The sequence below is a fragment of the Entelurus aequoreus genome, linkage group LG26, assembly GCF_033978785.1.
Source record: "Entelurus aequoreus isolate RoL-2023_Sb linkage group LG26, RoL_Eaeq_v1.1, whole genome shotgun sequence".
Classification (NCBI taxonomy): domain Eukaryota; kingdom Metazoa; phylum Chordata; class Actinopteri; order Syngnathiformes; family Syngnathidae; genus Entelurus; species Entelurus aequoreus.
The window spans coordinates 26947421-26967500 of NC_084756.1; the positions used below are offsets into that span (position 1 = coordinate 26947421).

General features: G+C 38.9%; 1 protein-coding gene across 1 annotated transcript in view; it reads left to right on the forward strand.

The window, feature by feature from the left end:
* The first annotated feature begins 6266 nt into the window (after nucleotides 1-6266).
* LOC133643318 (guanine nucleotide-binding protein G(i) subunit alpha-2) overlaps nucleotides 6267-20080 on the forward strand; it is a 153549-nt gene continuing 139735 nt past the window's right edge. Inside the window, exon 1 of the mRNA XM_062037810.1 lies at nucleotides 6267-6994. Within this exon, the coding sequence (XP_061893794.1) occupies nucleotides 6877-6994 (118 nt within the window). The 5' untranslated portion in view covers nucleotides 6267-6876. The remainder of the gene's footprint in view (nucleotides 6995-20080) is intronic.

Below are 20080 nucleotides of genomic sequence, written 5' to 3' on the forward strand. Positions count from 1 at the left end.
AAGGAATTAAGGGATTTCACCATCTACGCTCCGTAATATCATCAAAAGGTTCAGAGAATCTGGAGAAATCACTGCACATTAGCCATGATATTACGGACCTTCAATCCCTCAGGTGGTACTGCATCAAAAAGCAACATCAGTGTGTAAAGGATATCACCACATGGGCTCAGGAACACTTCAGAAAACCACTGTCAGTAACTACAGTTTGTCGCTACATATGTAAGTGCAAGTTAAAACTCTCCTATGCAAGGCGAAAACCGTTTATCAACAACACCCAGAAACGCCGTCGGCTTCGCTGGGCCCGAGCTCATCTAAGATGGATTGATACAAAGTGGAAAAGTGTTCTGTGGTCTGACGAGTCCACATTTCAAATTGTTTTTGGAAACTGTGGACGTCGTGTCCTCTGGAACAAAGAAGAAAAGAACCATCCAGATTGTCATAGGCGCAAAGTGTAAAAGCCAGCATGTGTGATGGTATGGGGGTGTATTAGTGACCAAGGCATTGGTAACTTACACATCTGTGAAGGCACCATTAATGCTGAAAGGTACATACAGATTTTGGAGCAACATATGTTGCCATCCAAGCAACGTTACCATGGACGCCCCTGCTTATTTCAGCAAGACAATGCACAAGCCACGTGTTACAACAGCGTGGCTTCATAGTAAAAGAGTGCGGGTACTAGACTGGCCTGCCTGTAGTCCAGACCTGTCTCCCATTGAAAATGTGGCGCATTATGAAGCTTAAAACAGCACAACGGAGACCCCAACCCATACAAGGTTGAACAACTTAAGCTGTACATCAAGCAAGAATGGGAAAGAATTCCACCCGAAAAGCTTGAAAAATTGGTGTCTTCAGTTCCCAAACATTTACTGAGTGTTGTTAAAAGGAAAGGCCATGTAACACAGTGGTAAAAATGCCCCTGTGACAACTTTTTTGCAATGTGTTGCTGCCATTAAATTTTAAGTTAATGATTATTTGCAAAAAAAATAAAGTTTCTCTGTTCCAACATTAAATATCTTGTCTTTGCAGTCTATTCAATTGAATATAAATTGAAAAGGATTTGCAAATCATTGTATTCTGTTTTTATTTACGAATTACACAACGTGCCAACTTCACTGGTTTAGTAGTTATTGAAGCTTTCAACTACTTTGTTCATATTGTCATTTTTTACTTGTCCGTATGAGAAGTATTAGGGGTGATCCTTCTTATCACCATTTTGAGGGCTCCCATGTTTCGCTCATGTTTTTTTTTGTTTTGTTCCTGTCTAATAATTGACTAATATTATTTTCTACATGTTTGTAGTATGCTATTTGGTTTGTTTTGATACTTTTTGTACTTATTTTCTGACTCTGTAGATCTGTGTGTTGTAAATGTTCTGTATAATGTATTATTCATATTGCAAGCATTTATGAAATCCCTTTGTCATTCATGCTTAATTGTCCTTTTTTCTGCTTCCAATTAGGTTGTTTCCATGGATGATGTTTGTCATTAAGCGTGATGAATATGTTTAGCAATGTACCGTATACTTAAACAACATCAATTTCATTGTACACATTGTCCCAAGTTTGCTTTTCTAGCAATTTTTTTTTAAAGCAATCATATTATTCTGTGGATAGTCTTTGAAATTTCTTGTTGTCTTCCATGTTCCTCTTCTTGCAGTGTCCATCATAGATTGTGAAAACTGTCAGATGATCACTGATGTGGGTGGTAAGTAGACCACTTGTAATGCTATTATGAAAATCATTGGTAAAAATGTTATCAATCAAGCGTGGCACAAAGTCATGTGGTTCTGTTGGGTTTTGTGGTTTTAGAATATAACCTCATGCTATACATTGTGTCAATAAAGTCAACATCGGACTTTTGCATATTAAGGTTCAATGTTGAAGTCAACACATGAAAAAAGTACTTTTTGACAGTAGTCTGTAATTTGCCTTGATCTAGTCTTCAAATGTTTCAACACTTGACTTAGGTCAGGGGTCACCAACGCGGTGCCCGCGGGCACCAGGTAGCCCGTAAGGACCAGATGAGTAGCCCGCTGGCCTGTTCTAAAAATAGCTCAAATAGCAGCACTTACCAGTGAGCTGCCTCTATTTTTTAAATTTTATTTATTTACTAGCAAGCTGGTCTCGCTTTGCCCAATATTTTTAATTCTAAGAGAGACAAAACTCAAATAGAATTTGAAAATCCAAGAAAATATTTTAAAGACTTGGTCTTCACTTGTTTAAATAAATTCATTAATTTTTTTACTTTGCTTCTTATAACTTTCAGAAAGACAATTTTAGAGAAAAAATACAACCTTTAAAATGATTTTAGGATTTTTAAACACATATACCTTTTTACCTTTTAAATTCCTTCCTCTTCTTTCCTGACAATTTAAATCAATATTCAAGTAAATTAATTTTTTTTATTGTAAAGAATAATAAATACATTTTAATTTAATTCTTCATTTTAGCTTCTGTTTTTTCGACGAAGAATATTTGTGAAATATTTCTTCAAACTTATTATGATTAAAATTCAAAAAAATTATTCTGGCAAATCTAGAAAATCCATAGAATCAAATTTAAATCTTATTTCAAAGTCTTTTGAATTTCTTTTAAAAATTTTGTTCTGGAAAATCTAGAAGAAATAATGATTTGTCTTTGTTAGAAATATAGCTTGGTCCAATTTGTTATATATTCTAACAAAGTGTAGATTGGATTTTAACCTATTTAAAACATGTCATCAAAATTCTAAAATGAATCTTAATCAGGAAAAATTACTAATTATGTTCCATAAATTATTTTTTTATTATTAGTTTTTCTCTTCTTTTTTTTCGGTTGAATTTTGAATTTTAAAGAGTTGAAATTGAAGATAAACTATGTTTCAAAATTTAATTGTCATTTTTTTCGTGTTTTCTCCTCTTTTAAACCGTTCAATTAAGTGTAAATATCATTAATTATTAATAATAACATAGAGTTAAAGGTAAATTGAGCAAATTGGCTATTTCTGGCAATTTATTGAAGTGTTTTGAAACTGGTAGCCCTTCGCATTAATCACTACCCAAGAAGTAGCTCTTGGTTTCAAAAAGGTTGGTGACCCCTGACTCAGGTGTTCTATATAAACAGCTGATTAATAGCATTCTAAGATACTATCAATAGCAAATGATATGTTTTTACCACTTTGTAGTTCAGGTTCTTCATCACGTACACCACTACTCGTCCTCCGTTCTTGTTGGCTCTGTTGATGTAATTTAGTTCCTATCCCTCCAGATCAGTTTCTGTGACAGCGATCACTTTGAAGGGTTTGTTGTATTGTTCTAAAAAGTGCTTCATGTTTTTGTCGTTTGCATACAAGCTTCTGCAAATGAATACATGACCATTTGTTGTCAGATGTAATGTTGCTATTATATTGTTCATCCTGCATAGCAACAACAATTATTACTGATGTGGGAGAAAAAAAATGGATCTGGATCTATGTCATTCTTCAAATCCTGGCTTTTATGGTCTTTGTTGCAGACGTTTTTCCGTTGCATATTTTCTTGTTCAGCAATCGTTAGTGTTGCTTCAATAATATCTAAAGGTGGAGATCAGGCCTGGGCAAATATTTTGACTCGGGGGCCACATTTAGAGAGAAAAATGTGTCTGGGGGCCGATATATCTATTTTTAGGGACCCTTATACAAAACTTCACAATAATGTCTGATTGAATGCTAAAAACGCTATGACAGACCGCCTTAAAAAACGTAATGGAATTTTAAATTTTTCTATGAACGATAAAACATTGAATATTGACAAAATATGAACGTCACACCCCCTTTCGATCGACATATTTTACAATCAAGTGAAACGCAACAAAAATGCAACAAACAGTGAAATATGAACGCAAAGGGTACAAAATAAACCCACGTAGAATCTGATATATCTGATATATCACTAAGCTTTAGAACTTTGTTGTGAAAAGCTCATTCCGCGTCTGTGGAAACGCTTCCCGCCCACACTGCTTGGTGCCTCGTCTGAGCTGCTGTGACGTAGATTACCATAGTAACTAATTCGATTACTATATTAAGTAATTAGATTACCGTAGTAACTGGTACATCATCCATAAGCGCAGATAACCAACCATTGAAATACTTAGTATAGTTGAAGACTTACGCTCATTAGAAAACATGACTACACATCATAATGGCAACTACACTTTCCATCTTAAAGATCTACAAAAATATTATTTGAGAACGTCCGGCGGGCCAGACTGAAAAGCTTAACGGGCCGCATGTGGCCCCCGGGCCTTAATTTGCTCAGGTCTGGTGTAGATGGATGGGATTCTGAATCCAGGTCTTCTTGTTCGGTGGTCCCTTGGAACATAGTAGTGTTGATGTTGAATGTAGATGTTTGTTTTCCGTCAGACTATTATTGTTGTTGTCGAAGCAGTGTCAAGTTCAACATACTTCTAGATCTTTGATGACCATATGTCCTGGCAAGAAGTCTGCGTTCAAAGAACTCCGGCTTATTAGTGATTGCCAGGGCCCAAAAAAAGTCTGCGGGCTATAGAGCGTTTTCTATTCGGGCTCCAGTACTATGGAAACAGTTAGAGATGCTACCTCAGTAGAAGCATTTAAGTCCCATCTTAAAACTCATTTGTATACTCTAGCCTTTAAATAGACCCCCTTTTAGACCAGTTGATCTGCCGTTTCTTTTCTTTTCTCCTCTGCCCCCCTCTCCCTGGTGGAGGGGGTGGGGGCACAGGTCCGGTGGCCATGGATGAAGTGCTGGCTGTCCAGAGTCGGGACCCGGGGTGGACCGCTCACCTGTGCATCGGTTGGGGACATCTCTGCGCTGCTGACCCGTCTCGGCTCGGGATGGTCTCCTGCTGGCCCCACTATGGACTGGACTCTCACTATTATGTTAGATCCACTATGGACTGGACTTTCACAATATTATGTCAGACCCACTCCACGTCCATTGCATCCGGTCTCCCCTAGAGCCCCTTATGTGGGCTCTGAACCGCGGATGTCGTTGTGGCTTGTGCAGCCCTTTGAGACACTTGTGATTTAGGGCTATATAAATAAACATTGATTGATTGATTGATTGATGTCTTTGACAACAAGTACTCTTAGACTTAGACAAACTTTATTGATCCACAAGGAAAATTGTTCCACATAGTAGCTCAGTTACAAAGGATGGAAAGATCGAGAGGAGCCAGATGAGGTGGTTCGGGCATCTGGTCAGGATGCCACCCGAACGCCTCCCTAGGGAGGTGTTTAGGGCACGTCCGACCGGTAGGAGGCCACGGGGAAGACCCAGGACACGTTGGGAAGACTATGTCTCCCGGCTGGCCTGGGAACGCCTCGGGATCCCCCGGGAAGAACTGGACAAAGTGGCTGGGGAGAGGGAAGTCTGGGCTTCCCTGCTTAGGCTGCTGCCCCCGCGACCCGACCTCGGATATGTGGAAGAAGATGGATGGATGGATGGATGGATGGAAAGGTTAAGGATGGAAAGGATAATGCAGGTATAAAGTAGACTAAAAATTTACCATGGTAGCAATATAAAATATAACACATATGTAATATTTACATATTATATATGCAGTATATATTATATACTGATATATTATATTATATTTTATTTATATATATATATATATATATATATATATATATATATATATATATATATATATATATATATATATATATATATATATATATATATATATATATATATATATATATATATATATATATATATATATATAAACATGAGATGTCCCCCTGCTTTCTCAAGTCGTGTGCTTTCTTGGCGATTTCAGCATTACGTTTGGTGAGATGCTGTCTAATATAATTATTATATGTTGTATTTAATTGTATCACTTTTTCTATTAGCATTGTTTTATTTAAACATGCGATGATTTACCTAATTGTACATGGAAATAAAATACTGACGCCACAATCAAAAGCTGTGCTATAAATTTCAGTGCTGCATGTTTGGACTTTGGCCACTTGATGGCACTAGAGAACCACGCCACTGTTTCAATCGAAACTTGATTAAATACCTTACATAAGCAGAAACTTTCGGGTTTTTTTACATTAAAATAAAAACTATATATCTTATACACGCAATAATGATAGCACCAATAGTTTGATATTGTGCTGAATATTAAGCAGGGACTCCGGCTAACTTGTAAATATAAACGCTACTCGCTAGAGATGAGCACATTTGACTACATTTCCCATGAAGCACCGCGTGACCGAGGGGGCGTGGTCGTGGTTGATTTCTCTCTTCTTTTGATTTCTCTCGTCTTCTTTTTTAAGTGTGCGTGTGTGTCCACGGCTGAAGGCTGTCCCTGCTGAGTGGACCGTGACGCCGCTGCTTGCCGGTCTCGGCTGGAGGGGAACTTGACGGCGGACCCGGGTGTGGCTTCAAAAACCTGACAAATTTCAGCGAAAGAATGCTAGAAAGGACATGTGGACATATTTTTGTCAAAGATCGTTAAGTGAGAGAGTGTGGATTCCGCTTTGACTTAACCACATTATCTGGTTTTTAAAGCCTGAAGACTTTTTTTTTTTTCCTTTTTTGTTTTTTTCCACCCTACACGAAACGTCTTTTTGCCAGTTTATCATGCGTTGAAGGATTTTGGTCAAAGTAAACCATCAGAAAGTTGTTCGACTTGCCAAGAGGCACTCATGCCGCTTGTGTGACCGAACAAGTCGCTTCTTTTCACGGGAAAATCAAGTCTTTTGGAGGGGGGTTCACTCCGGACTCACCGGGGAAAAAAAACAGGGAGTCCGTTTACCCAACTTTCGATTTTTTTTGTCCTTACAAGGCCTTCGAACCTTGTATTTTTTACTTCTTAGGTAAATTTTACCACTTAAACAGCAGTCCTGAAGCGAGCGCTAGGAACCATGGGCTGCACCGTGAGCCAGGAGGATAAAGCCGCGGCCGAGAGGTCCAAAATGATCGATAAGAACCTGCGAGAAGATGGCGAGAAGGCAGCCAGAGAAGTGAAACTGCTGCTGCTTGGTGAGTAGTCCACTCTAAGCACCCCCGTTGAACGACAAAACGCTAATTGTGACACCAAACCCCAAATTTACAACCGCCGTTCCTCCCCTTAAACGCCTCACCATTGATAGCAGTGCTTTTTGTGTTGTGAACAATCAAATGACACCACTAGTGTCACCTTCAGTTACACTTGCACTTTATGGCTTGCAATTGACATTTGACCCTTCTCTGGTGGCCTGTGTGCAGTTTGGGGCAGTTTGCTTGCTTACAGGGATGGTTGAGAACACCACATGTCTCTTTTCAGACATGGTGGACAGATCTTTTTCAGCTAAATGTATCTCTGCATGTAACCCTAAGAAGCACTACATTGCCACAAATATTATTCCACCTGCCTTGACTCACATATGAACTTGAAGTGCCATCCCATTCCTAACCCATAGGGTTCAATATGTTGTCGGTCCACCTTTTGCAGCTATTGCAGCTTCAACTCTTCCGGGAAGGCTGTCCACAAGGTTGCGGAGTGTGTTTATAGGAATTTTCCACCATTCTTCCAAAAGCCCATTGGTGAGGTCACACACTGACGTTGGTCGAGAAGGCCTGGCTCTCGGTCTCCGTTCTGATTAGGGCTGCAACTAACGATTAATTTGATAATCGATTAATCTGTCGATTATTACTGCGATTAATCGATTAATAATCGGATTTAAAAATTAAAAAAACTACATTACAATCCTTTCCAGTATTTTATTGAAAAAAACCAGCATACTGGCACCATGTTGTGGACATTGGGGGTGCAGCATACACCAACAATAACACAGAAATGTAACTCATCAGAACTGAATCAGATATTGTACACGTTTCTGTTGTGAATAATAAAGGATTAATTTTCGGCTGCCTCTGAATAATAGCATGAAATATTCCAGCACCTTCATAACGTTTAGTTATACTAAAGCGTCACTCAAATCTAAATATATTTATATAGCTTTATCGGCCCGGCTACATTGATCCATTATGAAACCAACCTGAGATATTTCTGTTTATTTAGAAATTGGTAACCGTGCGTTTTCTCTCTCAAAACGGAGTCAAATGTGCCGGAGACACATTATCAGCCCCGTGTTGCAACAAAGGCATAACTTTAACGTTACTCACAAAAAAGCTGAACTCATGAATGCTTGTTGCCACTATGGACTTAAAAAGTTACGTAGTGTGAGTTCCCTTCATCCATGGCTCCAACATGTTTCCTTTTCAGGTGCTCCAGAAGCAATGTTGTACTTCCGTGCCATTTTGCAGGAAACGGTCTACTTTGAAGTCTTTAAAGTGAAGTGTTCCCACACTTTTGACGACTTAGGTCGTACACTTTTCTCCATTGAAGCAATAACCTCAAGATGTTTCTCCGCTAAACTATCGGTAGTGTTTTCCTGCGCCATTTTTCAAATGTTTCCAGCAAAGGAGACGGCGTCGTCACGTGAGCTGTACATGACACATCATTGGCTAGCTTACGCCACCTCATGAGACGTAGCCTCAGCGCCGCCCTGGCACTGTTTTGTACTGTTTTTGTACTTATTTTGATTATTGTTTCTCAGCTGTTTGTAAATGTTGCAGTTTATAAATAAAGGTTTATAAAACAAAAAAAAAAGACAAAAAAAATTATCAGAAAAAAAAGAAAAAAAGCCTCCCCTCATGTGCATAGCATAGTTCCAACGAATCGATGACTAAATTAATCGCCAACTATTTTGATAATCGATTTTAATCGATTTAATCGATTAGTTGTTGCAGCCCTAGTTCTGATTCATCCCAAAGGTGTTCTATCGGGTTCAGGTCAGGACTCTGTGCAGGCCAGTCAAGTTCATCCATGTCTTTATGGACCTTGCTTTGTGCACTGGTGCACAGTCATGTTGGAAGAGGAAGGGGCCTGCTCCAAACTATTCCCACAAGGTTGGGAGCATGGAATTGTCCAAAATGTTTTGGTGCTTGATTTTATACACCTGTGGCCGGGCCAAGTGATTACGACACCTGATTCTGATCATTTGGATGGCTGGCCAAATACTTGTGGCAATATAGCGTAGGTCAGCTTGGTGGTCAGTGAAATATCCATGTGGGAGAATGTCTTGCCCAAAGACACAACAGTTATGGGATGAAGGTAGCTTGAGTCGAACCGATACTTGTCCGGTTACTCGACTACCCCCTTTTCCTGTGTCACGTTAAACAAATCTGGCAGCACGGTGGGACAGGGGTTAGTGCATGTGTCTCACAATACGAAGGTCCTGAGTTCTATCCCGGGCTCGGGATCTTTCTGTGTGGAGTTTGCATGTTCTCCCCGTGACTGCGGGGGTTCCCTCCGGGTACTCCGGCTTCCTCCCGACTCCAAAGACATGCACCTGGGGATAGGTTGATTGGCAACACTAAATTGGCCCTAGTGTGTGAATGTGAGTGTGAATGTTGTCTGTCTACCTGTGTTGGCCCTCTGATGAGGTGGCAACTTGTCCAGGGTGCACTCCGCCTTCCGCCCGAATGCAGCTGGGATAGGCGACCCCGAATGGGACAAGCGGTAGAAAATGGATGGATGGACGTTAAACAAATCACCCTGTTATGCCAAACACAAAGGAGAATATAGTGGACTTAATACTGCCTTCGTCTCTTGACTGAAAAAAAGAGAAGAAATATGGGAAGAAGAAAAAAACAGGCCTCACTACACATCTTAAATTAAAGCTCTGCGAACTACCAGCGTCAGTCAGCTTCGGCCATTTGTTTTATTTTAACGAACAAGCAAACCTAGCACAATGTAGCTGACGTTCCCGTCCTCGTGTCCAACTTCCTAATGTTGCGTTGTTCAATGTGATAGATGGCATTTGTTACGTTGAAGAAAAAAAGTGGATTAAGTGCACAATAGTGCTTCTTGGAGCTGTCTTAGACATGTCTGGTTTGATTGATTGATTGAAACTTTTATTAGTAGATTGCACAGTGAAGTACATATTCCGTACAATTAACCACTAAATGGTAACACCCGAATAAGTTTTAAATTGATTCATGATACAGATATATACTATTTTCATAATACAGTCATCACACAAGATAATCATCAGAGTATATACAATGAATTATATACATTATTTACAATCAGGGGTGAGGGATATGGAGGGGGGGAGGTTAGGATTGTTTGGTATCAACACTTCAGTCATCAACAATTGCATCATCAGAGAAATGGACATTGGAACAGTGTAGGACTGACTTGGTAGGATATGTACAGCAAGTAGTGGACATAGAGAGAGAGATCAGAAAGTATAAGAAAAAGTGTCTACATTTGATTATTTACATTTGATTATTTACATTTGATTATTTACATTTGATTATTTACAATCCGAAGAGGTATGATGTGGAAGGGAGGGTGTTAGTTTAGGGCTGAAGTGGACGGACTATGGCCATTATAATTAAAGCTGCAGATGCAGTACTGTGTGTTTTTTAGTTGTTTTTGGACAGCACATTTCCGATACTAAATATTGGGCCTTTTTAATAATAAAAACAATCCTGGTTTTAGGTCAAAATGGGTTCCTCCCAGCAGGCAGGTCAGACATGACAAGGTCTGCTTGATACAGAGCGGGCTGCTGTTTGGACAGAGGGTGAACAGCCCTGACTGTTCCCAGAACTGTCCAGCGCATGCTCACCTCCAGTCAAAACAAGTACTAAATGTGACAGGGAGAGAGTCTTTTCTTTCTTTTTTTCAGGCTTTTTGGTTCAAAAGTATTCGCATTAAGTCATTCTGTGTTCTGTTCTGTCCAATTATCTTATATTGCTTCCTGGTCTTGGAAATCTTGCACTCACCGCATGCTTCAAAGTTAACGTCTTATGTCGTATTAAATCTCATGCTCACTGAGTTAAAAGTTTATCTCGCAACAACGTTGTAGTCATGGAAACTCAAACACAAAACAGGGGATGGATATTCAACAACATGTCCTTGAACATGACTCAATTAAGTGTTATTAGGATGGGATAATCTGTCTTGATGTTCTGAACATCTGTTTTAATGCCATAGTCGAGCATTGAGTCGAGTATTGAGCATGTCAAAGCTGCCAGGAAAAGTTGTGGTGTAGCATGGTTGAAGCTCAACTTCCCATATGTTTATGGATGTTCTCATTCATGCAGTCATTGTATTCTCCAGGTATTCAATCGATAACAACTGGACTGTTGAGTTAGTCTCCGAGCAGGTTTTACAGTTCATGCTCATCCACGTAGATCAGTGGTCCCCAACCTTTTTGTAGCTGCGGACCGGTCAACGCTTGAAAATTTGTCCCACGGACCGGTGGGGGGGGGTATTTAAAAAAAAAAAAAAATTTTTTTTTTTTTTTTTTTTACATAAATAAATACAATCATGTGTGCTTATGGACTGTATCCCTGCAGACTGTATTGATCTATATTGATATAAATTTATATATTGTGTTTTTTATGTTGATTTCATTAAAAAAAAAAAAAAAAAAAAATTTTTTTTTTTTTTTTTTAATTCTTGTGCAGCCCGGTACCAGTCGGTCCGGTGGTTGGGGACCACTGACGTAGATTGTTCAGATCTAGTTCACTAAGTCTGATGAATCCTACTCGGATGAGAGATGAAAATGTTTTCGAAGACAAACTGAACATTCCAGTTGCTATCGATTGAATGCCTCAAGAACTTCCCATACTTTACATTATTTTGTCTAAACTAATCAAGACGGAATCAACAACGCCTCGGCTGGTTGCAGCCTAGTCGGTGCACTCCATTTTGCCTCACCTGCCTCGAGACGTTCTTAACCAACAATTTTAGCACTCAGAGTCTAATTTAATTAGAGAGGGATCGATATTTTTCAGGAAAACCGTTCAAAGTTTTAACTTTTTTGCAAGTCAATTCCGATGTATTTTACTCATATGTAACATATCTGGGTTTTTTTTAAAATCTGACCTGGGCCTCTTTCATATGTGGCTATAAATCTGATATGTATGTGATGCAACTGCAGTCTGAACGATTCGGTCACGTTCATTGTACGTTTCCTATACGTCATCAAAAAACAACACACGTCATAAGTCTTCGCCGAATTTGGTCGCAAAAGGAAATAGTGGATAAATGCGCAGAAAACCGTCTAAAAGAGGATGTTGGTTTCGACTGCCCGCCTACACGTCGTGGAGCATACGTTAAAAACAAATGGCCAACAAATTGCGGGAGCCAAAATTCTTACTTTGAAATGCTTTAACAGGGTTTTATTGTTTTAATATATCCATATTACAGGGGATTTTACAGTGGTTCACACTAACTTTCATACCGTTTATAGACTTTATGACATAGTGTAATAATGGTAAAATAGGGGTGTAATAGATGTATTTGTAGTTGACTACATTTTTGGTACGTTACAGAGGAGTACCAATTTCCCGTACGGTAAACATCAAGTTAGGAATAAGAAGTGTTCCTCCAACAGGCATCTAATCTGTAAACCTCTACAATACGGCCCAGACTATGGCTAGCGGGAGTCAAGGCGGGCCATAGTTCCTTCGTCAAACACTTGACCCTCCCGGTGAAATACGTACGTGTGTTCAGTAGGGATGATGAAAGGTCTACATGCTGGATTTAATGAACTAACAATGACCTTAAAGGGGAACTTCCCTTTTTTTTTTTGATATTTGCTTATCGTTCACAATCCTTACAAGATAAAAGGCTTTATGGTTTTTTGCATTCTAATTTCTAATAATCGGCTTGTTCTAGATTGCTAGCAATTGAGCTAATGGGATCAATCCATACTGCCTCTGTCACTTAAAAAAATGCATCCAAAAACTGCCAACAATACTTTTTTACCTTTTGTAACCTGTATAATAACCAAGCGACATTGTTATTGTAAGAGCGAACACTGAGGAACTCTTTCATGGTAACACATCGGCTTGCTACGGCATTAGCCGTAAGTTAGCTTCTGCGTCAACAGCTGAATAGCTTTTGAATTTGTAATGCACAACACAATGCGATAGGACACCAATCTGCGCTGACTGAAAAACTTGAACAATCATATTACAGTATCTGTAATGTATTAGCCCACATTTCATGTTTTGTTTGTACACAGCTAGCTTGACAGTGTATGTAGTTGTACTAATAGCTGGATGTGCTGCGTGTATCATGATCAATATTATAGTGACTCACTCGATGGAAAGTTGTGCGTTTGGTACAGCTGGCCGGGGACATTTTTTTCCCGGTGTAATTTGGGTAAGCATGCCATTTATGTCTACAGGCTCCAAGTTGCACATTTGCAGCGTCAAGTCACGCCAACCTCACTCTCTCTGCTTTTGTCTGCTCCAACGTTTCAGCCTCTCTTTGTGCTCGCTTCTCTAACCAGCAGTTCATCCTCCGTATATTCAGCTTCAAAAAGATAAGGTTGTAAATCCTCATTTGTCTAAAAAATAGCCGTCTTTATTGTCTCTTACCAAGTATGCCATGATTACAACACACTCGTGTTTGTTTCCGGACGTATGGACACACACTTGTTGCCAGAAGTCGAAAGTGCTTTGCTATGGAAACCGAAGAAAATGCCTGAGGAACTAAATTCCGGTAATGCATAAAAGGACGAAGATACAGTAACTATTGTACCGTTACACCGCTACGGAACAGGTCTTTTTTTTCCATTACTTCCAAGGTGGAAAACTTTTATTGTTCCACTGTAATTGTAACTTGGAAAAACAAATTAACTTTATATGTCTACCGTATTTTTCGGACTATAAGTCGCAGTTTTTTTTTTATGGTTTGGCCGGGGGCGCGACTTATACTCAGGAGCGACTTATGTGTGAAATTATTAACACATGACCGTAAAATATCAAATAATATTATTGATGTCATTCACGTAAGAGACTAGACGTATAAGATTTCATGGGATTTAGCGATTAGGAGTGACAGATTGTTTGGTAAACGTATAGCATGTTCTATATGTTATAGTTATTTAAATGATTTACCATAATATGTTACGTTAACATACCAGTTGGTTATTTATGCCTCATATAACGTACACTTATTCAGCCTGTTGTTCACTATTCTTTATTTATTTTAAATTGCCTTTCAAATGTCTATTCTTGGTGTTGGCTTTTATCAAATACATTTCCCCAAATATGCGACTTATACTCCAGTGCGACTTATATGTTTTTTTCGTTCTTTATTATGCATTTTCGGCCGGTGCGACTTATACTCCGAAGCGACTTATACTCAGAAAATACGGTAATTGTGTTTGACTGTAATGTATCCATTAAACCATATCCAATTGTATTTACAATCCGCAAAGCATGTGGAAAATAACGTCTAAACATCCACAAATGCCACAAATTCAGTCAGCCATTTTGAATATTCCGTTGTGAATACCTTCGGCTATTCTCGAAGATTTACATCACGGTAGTAACGCTTCTGCACTTTTACCATGTTATCAGATCATTCAGATTGGAAATAAAAATGGAAAGAGATGTGTTTTATAATTCACAATCCTTATGTGAGACAAGAACACATATGCTTGGCTTTTTTTATGCATTCGAAATCGTAAATAAATAGCTAACATTTAAGGCTCCAGCACCCCCTGCGACCCCAAAAGGGACAAGCGGTAGAAAATGGATGGATGGATGGATGGATGAGTCAAAAGATACTGGGTCTTCTGTTACGCTCGTTATACTTTCTCTAAAAACATTGAGACACTGCCAACAATACTCCATTTACATGTCTTGACCTGAATATTAACCAGATATGAGTGATATTGTTACTATAAGCGCCAACGCAGAAGGACTATTTTAGCAGCGCATTGATAGCTGTGAGCTAATGCTATCTTACGCTGCTGTTGTTGACACACTTCGTCTCAAACTTGCTAAAAGTAAATTCTACATTGTAATTCATGCACCTCTCACCTGGTAGTAGACACGTGTGGCCATGGACCGAGAGGCTGGTCGACTTTCACGTCCCCGAGATGGTGAAATAGACCCCAAAATAGGCTTCCTGCAGGAACTTTTTTTTAACCCTTCGTGAGGAATGTGATTGATTCTTCATTTAAACAGAATTATGTGAGTGTCCCGTCGATTGTCATCCCAGCAAGAGTGGACGTTGTACAGTGTTTGTTTTATTACGGTTTTTTTATGGTATGTTTAGCACCTATCAATGCTGCTGATGCTGTAGTGTTTCCATAAAGCTGCATCCGTTTAGCACTCAGCTTCTAAAGCTTATTGTTCATCCTCTTTGTGTTCGGGCTCACAATTATATTATTCTCAAAGTAATTGTTGTTGGCTCTTACAAAGTCTGCTTGATTAGCATTGTTGTTGATGGGGAAGGGCTCTGTCACGTAATCACTTGAGTGGCTCCCTTATTATCTCTCAAAATGACTCGAGAATCTCTGTGAGATTGATACTGTTTTGATCATATCTTTGGTGTCATAAATCCGATATATATGATAATAGCTTCAATATAGAGGCAAATTGTTTTTCCACTCTACTCGTACTTTAAATTCTGAATCAGTCACGCCATTAATGGGAGTGATTCAGGACGGCCGTCGCGATTTAACTGGCTTGTTGACCACAGTTTCCCTGAATTGATTTGTCATCTTCTCGCCCAGACAGAACAAAGTCATCCATAGTGGACGGGGAACGCAGAGCGGGCTAGTTGTTAAGTTGTGCCCGCGGGTTGGAAGGCTAATTATACAGCGTAGTCTGTTGTCCACCGCAGTTTTCATATCAGTAATTTAATATCCAGCACAGAGAGGGATTACACAGGAGTGCTAAATCCGAGCGAGGTTCATCAAGACTTTTCACTTTAAAAAAATAAATGAAGTAGCTTTCTTGGATTAATTTGAATGTTTGAGTTGGATTGTACCCCAGGATGGATGCATGGATAAGCGCACCTTAATTGTGGTGTCTGGTGTAGCAGAGTGTGATAGCTGCGTGACATCCCACCAAGGGGGCAACATCACACCTTCAGGTACCCCTTCCGCCGCCATTTATCGCCAGCTGAAACGAGTCTCACTTCTTCCTTTTCTTTGGCCACACTATGTCATCATCGTCTTCTACATCGCCTGACTGGAAGTGGATGTTTGAGCCAGACGCTGATGTTGGACTTTTAAAGAAAAATGTTAGTTAATCATTTTCTTTATGAACATAAATCCATCCTGTGACTCATTCCTCAACTGGGAAATGATTTATTGTAGGATTTGGTTCATTTCAGCTCTGTCTGTGCTGAGGAACGTCTAAGAATAATGCTGAATTAAAAGCAGGATTTTTACGCACCATAAAGACTGTAATTTATATGCCAAGTGCCAATAATAATACTGTATTCCGTATATAATTTGGCTTGAGAAATTGAGTTATGGGAGTAATGTTTTGCCTTTGGTCACAGTAAATGTATACTAATCTATCATTCAACAGATAAGTGCCATCTTGAGAAGGCTCGTATGTTTTATTTTGATGGCTATAACCACTTTTAGAAATGTCAACTTTGAGACTTGTTTATAAATACACATTTTTAAAAACAGAAAAAAGCACCAGAGGCCCAAAAACATGGTTTTACACACCCAATTGATAAATTAAATTCTTTATCTAGTAGAATCCGAATCCGATTTATTGGCCTAGTTTGACTGTGCTCTCTTTGTTCAATGCAAGAAAAACGCAACAACTATGACAGAACACAGCACCGTGGCGGCCAACTTGGTATGAAAACAAGAGGGGAACATTAAAGAACACAAAGGACATAAAAACATTCAAGGTTCATAGAGCTGATGCAACCAACTGTCACTTCAGATGTGCCCTTTCTACACACAGCTACAAAAGTAAAACAACAACAAAAATATCAATAAATAATACATGTTGCCCAGATTCAATTTCAACATGCTTAAACAAACAACAAAAGAAAAACACCATTTAGACTTAGATTTAGAATTAGATTTCAACACCAGAATACACCACGTTGGCCTTTGCGGTCAGAGACAGGAACAGACCTAACAAAGAAACCAAGAGAGCCTACTCTATCCTAAGCTGCCCACTAGCTCTTGGCCAATGTCCAGTCAATATGGATGGAGAATCCGTCCAGGGAGACGGAAGTATCCGATACTTGTTCGTTTAGCCAAGGCTCTGTGAGCTTTGTCTCTTCCTCCGGTCTCTCCACGCAGAGAGCCAACAGCTGGTCTCCGGTGCAAACATGGCCATGGCTCCCCAAGGCAGATCCAAACCGAATAAAACAAGAGGGAAAATATCAAAATCACGAGGGGGGAAAACACAAGAGCACAGAGGTCTTGCTAGAAGCAGCCACTACAGCGGCGCAATCTTGAGTAGGAGTGTAACGGTACATTTATTCGTAATCAGATTATTCTATACAGAACATTCAATTTGGTATAGAGGCTAGCTGTAGCACTTGTCTGCATCGTTGAACTTTTCTAAAAAAAAAACAGTGTGACAAAATACCAGTATGTTGACCTACTTAACTATTGAAGATCCGATTTGACCCTTTTTTTTTTAAAGACTCTTTTTGCAAAGACGACAATGAGCGAAGAAGCAAAAAGCCACTTTGACACTACTTTCATGCTGTATTTTGCTACAAGTTAGTAGTGTTTCTGACTCGCAACTTCCTTTGGCCCCATTGTGGATTATTTTGCAATCATACTCAATGAAAAAAGCACAGAGACTGAGTCATGGACACATGGGATTTTTTTGTTGTGACTTGCACAGAATGACATGGGGCAAACGGACCAAGGCGGTCAAAAAGTGGGGTGTAGGAAATTTAAGGTGCCAGTTTATATCAATACAGAAGCGCCATATGGGGAGATGATATTGTGATCATGATCCATGAGCTATGTATCGTATCGTGAGAGGTACCTTGGAATTCCCAGCCCTAAAAAATACTGTTGAACCGTTATACTATTTTAGCAGTTTTTATGTTTTATTTGAAAAATCCTCATTGCGCTTTACATAAACACCATGCGGTTTAATGTTTTGCATTTGCCATACTGTACCCAAAATGAAACGAACGTGATCACATTGGAAACAAGCCTTTTGGCTTTTTGTGCCATCCATTTGCCTTTTTAAAGCATTACCGTATTTTTCTGACTATAAGTCGCAGTTTTTTTCATAGTTTGGGGTGCGACTTTTACTCAGGAGCGACTTATGTGTGAAATTATGAACACATTAGCATAAAATATCAAATAATATTATTTAGCTCATTCACGTAAGAGACTAGACGTATAAGATTTCATGGGATTTAGCGATTAGGAGTGACAGATTGTTTGGTAAACGTATAGCATGTTCTATATGTTATAGTTATTTGAATGACTCTTACCATAATATGTTACGTTAACATACCAGGCACCTTCTCAGTTGGTTATTTATGCCTCATATAACGTACACTTATTCAGCCAGTTGTTCACTATTCTTTAGACATTTTAAATTGCCTTTCAAATGTCTGTTCTTGGTGTTGGCTTTTATCAAATACATTTCCCCAAAAAATGCGACGTATACTCCAGTGCGACTTATATCTGTTTTTTTCCTTCTTTATTATGCATTTTCGGCCGGTGCGGCTTATACTCCGGAGCGACTTATACTCCGAAAAAATACGGTACATGGATTCAATTCTTTAAGATGTCAATAAACTTCTCAATCAATCAATCTAACCTTAAAACCGTGCTATGTACCGATAATCGAGGCTTAACCTAGAAGTATGTTTTTATGATATTCTAGTAGGTCATTTCATTGCATTTTATGAAAGTGTCCCAAACGACCCTTGTTCACGGCGACCCTGCAAAGAATGACACTGTGTAATGTGTATGCCAGGCCAGTGGTTGGCGATGTCGCTCTGCAAAGAAACACCAGCTCCTAAATATACCGCTTGCCAGTGTATATGTCGTTTCACAAGGTGACACATGTGAGTCATGTAAATACTAGAGAGGTGTTATGAAAACAAACACCACTACAGTGCTGCGGTCCGCCATTTTTGTTTGGTTGTTTTTATACATGCTCAGACAGAACACATTGAACCCACTCTACATTTAAACTGTTTACATTTTTTTGGGGCTCCAGAATGTCTTGAAGCGAATGGCAAAAGGACCCAGTTTTCACTCCTGTTCAGTTGAAACAAGGGCTACAAACCGTGAACATGTTTGCTTCTGGAAGAGTGACGTTTATATTTTGACAGCATCCACATCATTTCGGGGTTATGGGACAACACACAAGTTCACTTCCAGATGTAAGAGAGCAGTTTGTAGGTTCAATGTGCACATTTGAATATCTTAGTTACTCGGACAGTAATGTGTTTATATAAGTTTAGATGGGCTATGTCATTTGTAATGGGTAAAGGCGTTAATGTATTTGTTTTTGTTTTTTTACTCGTTAACATAAATGCTAGCTAGCGATTACTGCACGAGCTTGCTATTCCAGGAAATTAGCAATATCACTGGTCCGTGAGTATATCGAAGTGCAGTTATCAATCAGTTTTGCGATCATTTTAATTTGAACCGATAATATTAACATTTGGGGAGTTTTACCACTGTTTGTCATTAACCCATTTTTGGGTTCATGTAATATTGGGATCATACAATAATACTGCTATGGCACCAACTAACCCTCAGTGAAGCAAAAAAGCTGGCTTGGTTTTGTTTTGCAACACAGGAGTAGATAAAACTGTCAAGTTGTCAGTTTTTGCCTCATGCCAATGAGGTTTAAAAAAAAAAAAAAAAGTTTGTAACAGTCCCATTTCACTTTTCAGTAATTTACATTTATTTTGTCCTCGTTGAAAATACTATAATAGGTTTCAAAACTGAGTTATAATCATGTAGCAGCCCTATAAGTTAGCGACAAATGAATGCCATGACGGGGACATGCTTTATCTGTATCATGCTTCAAAGCCCAATTCAAAAAGCTGTGCACTGCGGAATTTGTTCATCTTGACTTCTTCATTTCTTATTAAAAAAAAGATAAAAAAATATGCACAAATTGTTTTATTCATTTTTGTTTTGTTGGTTTTATATATTGCGCTCCTGAGTTTGTTGCTGATCAATTTGAATTAATCTATTGAGTTTAATATAAAATTTATTTTTCAGTATCAAATTGTCCAAGTTGGTCAAAAAAAAGTTATATTGTAAGAATTAATTTGTTTTTGATTTCAGG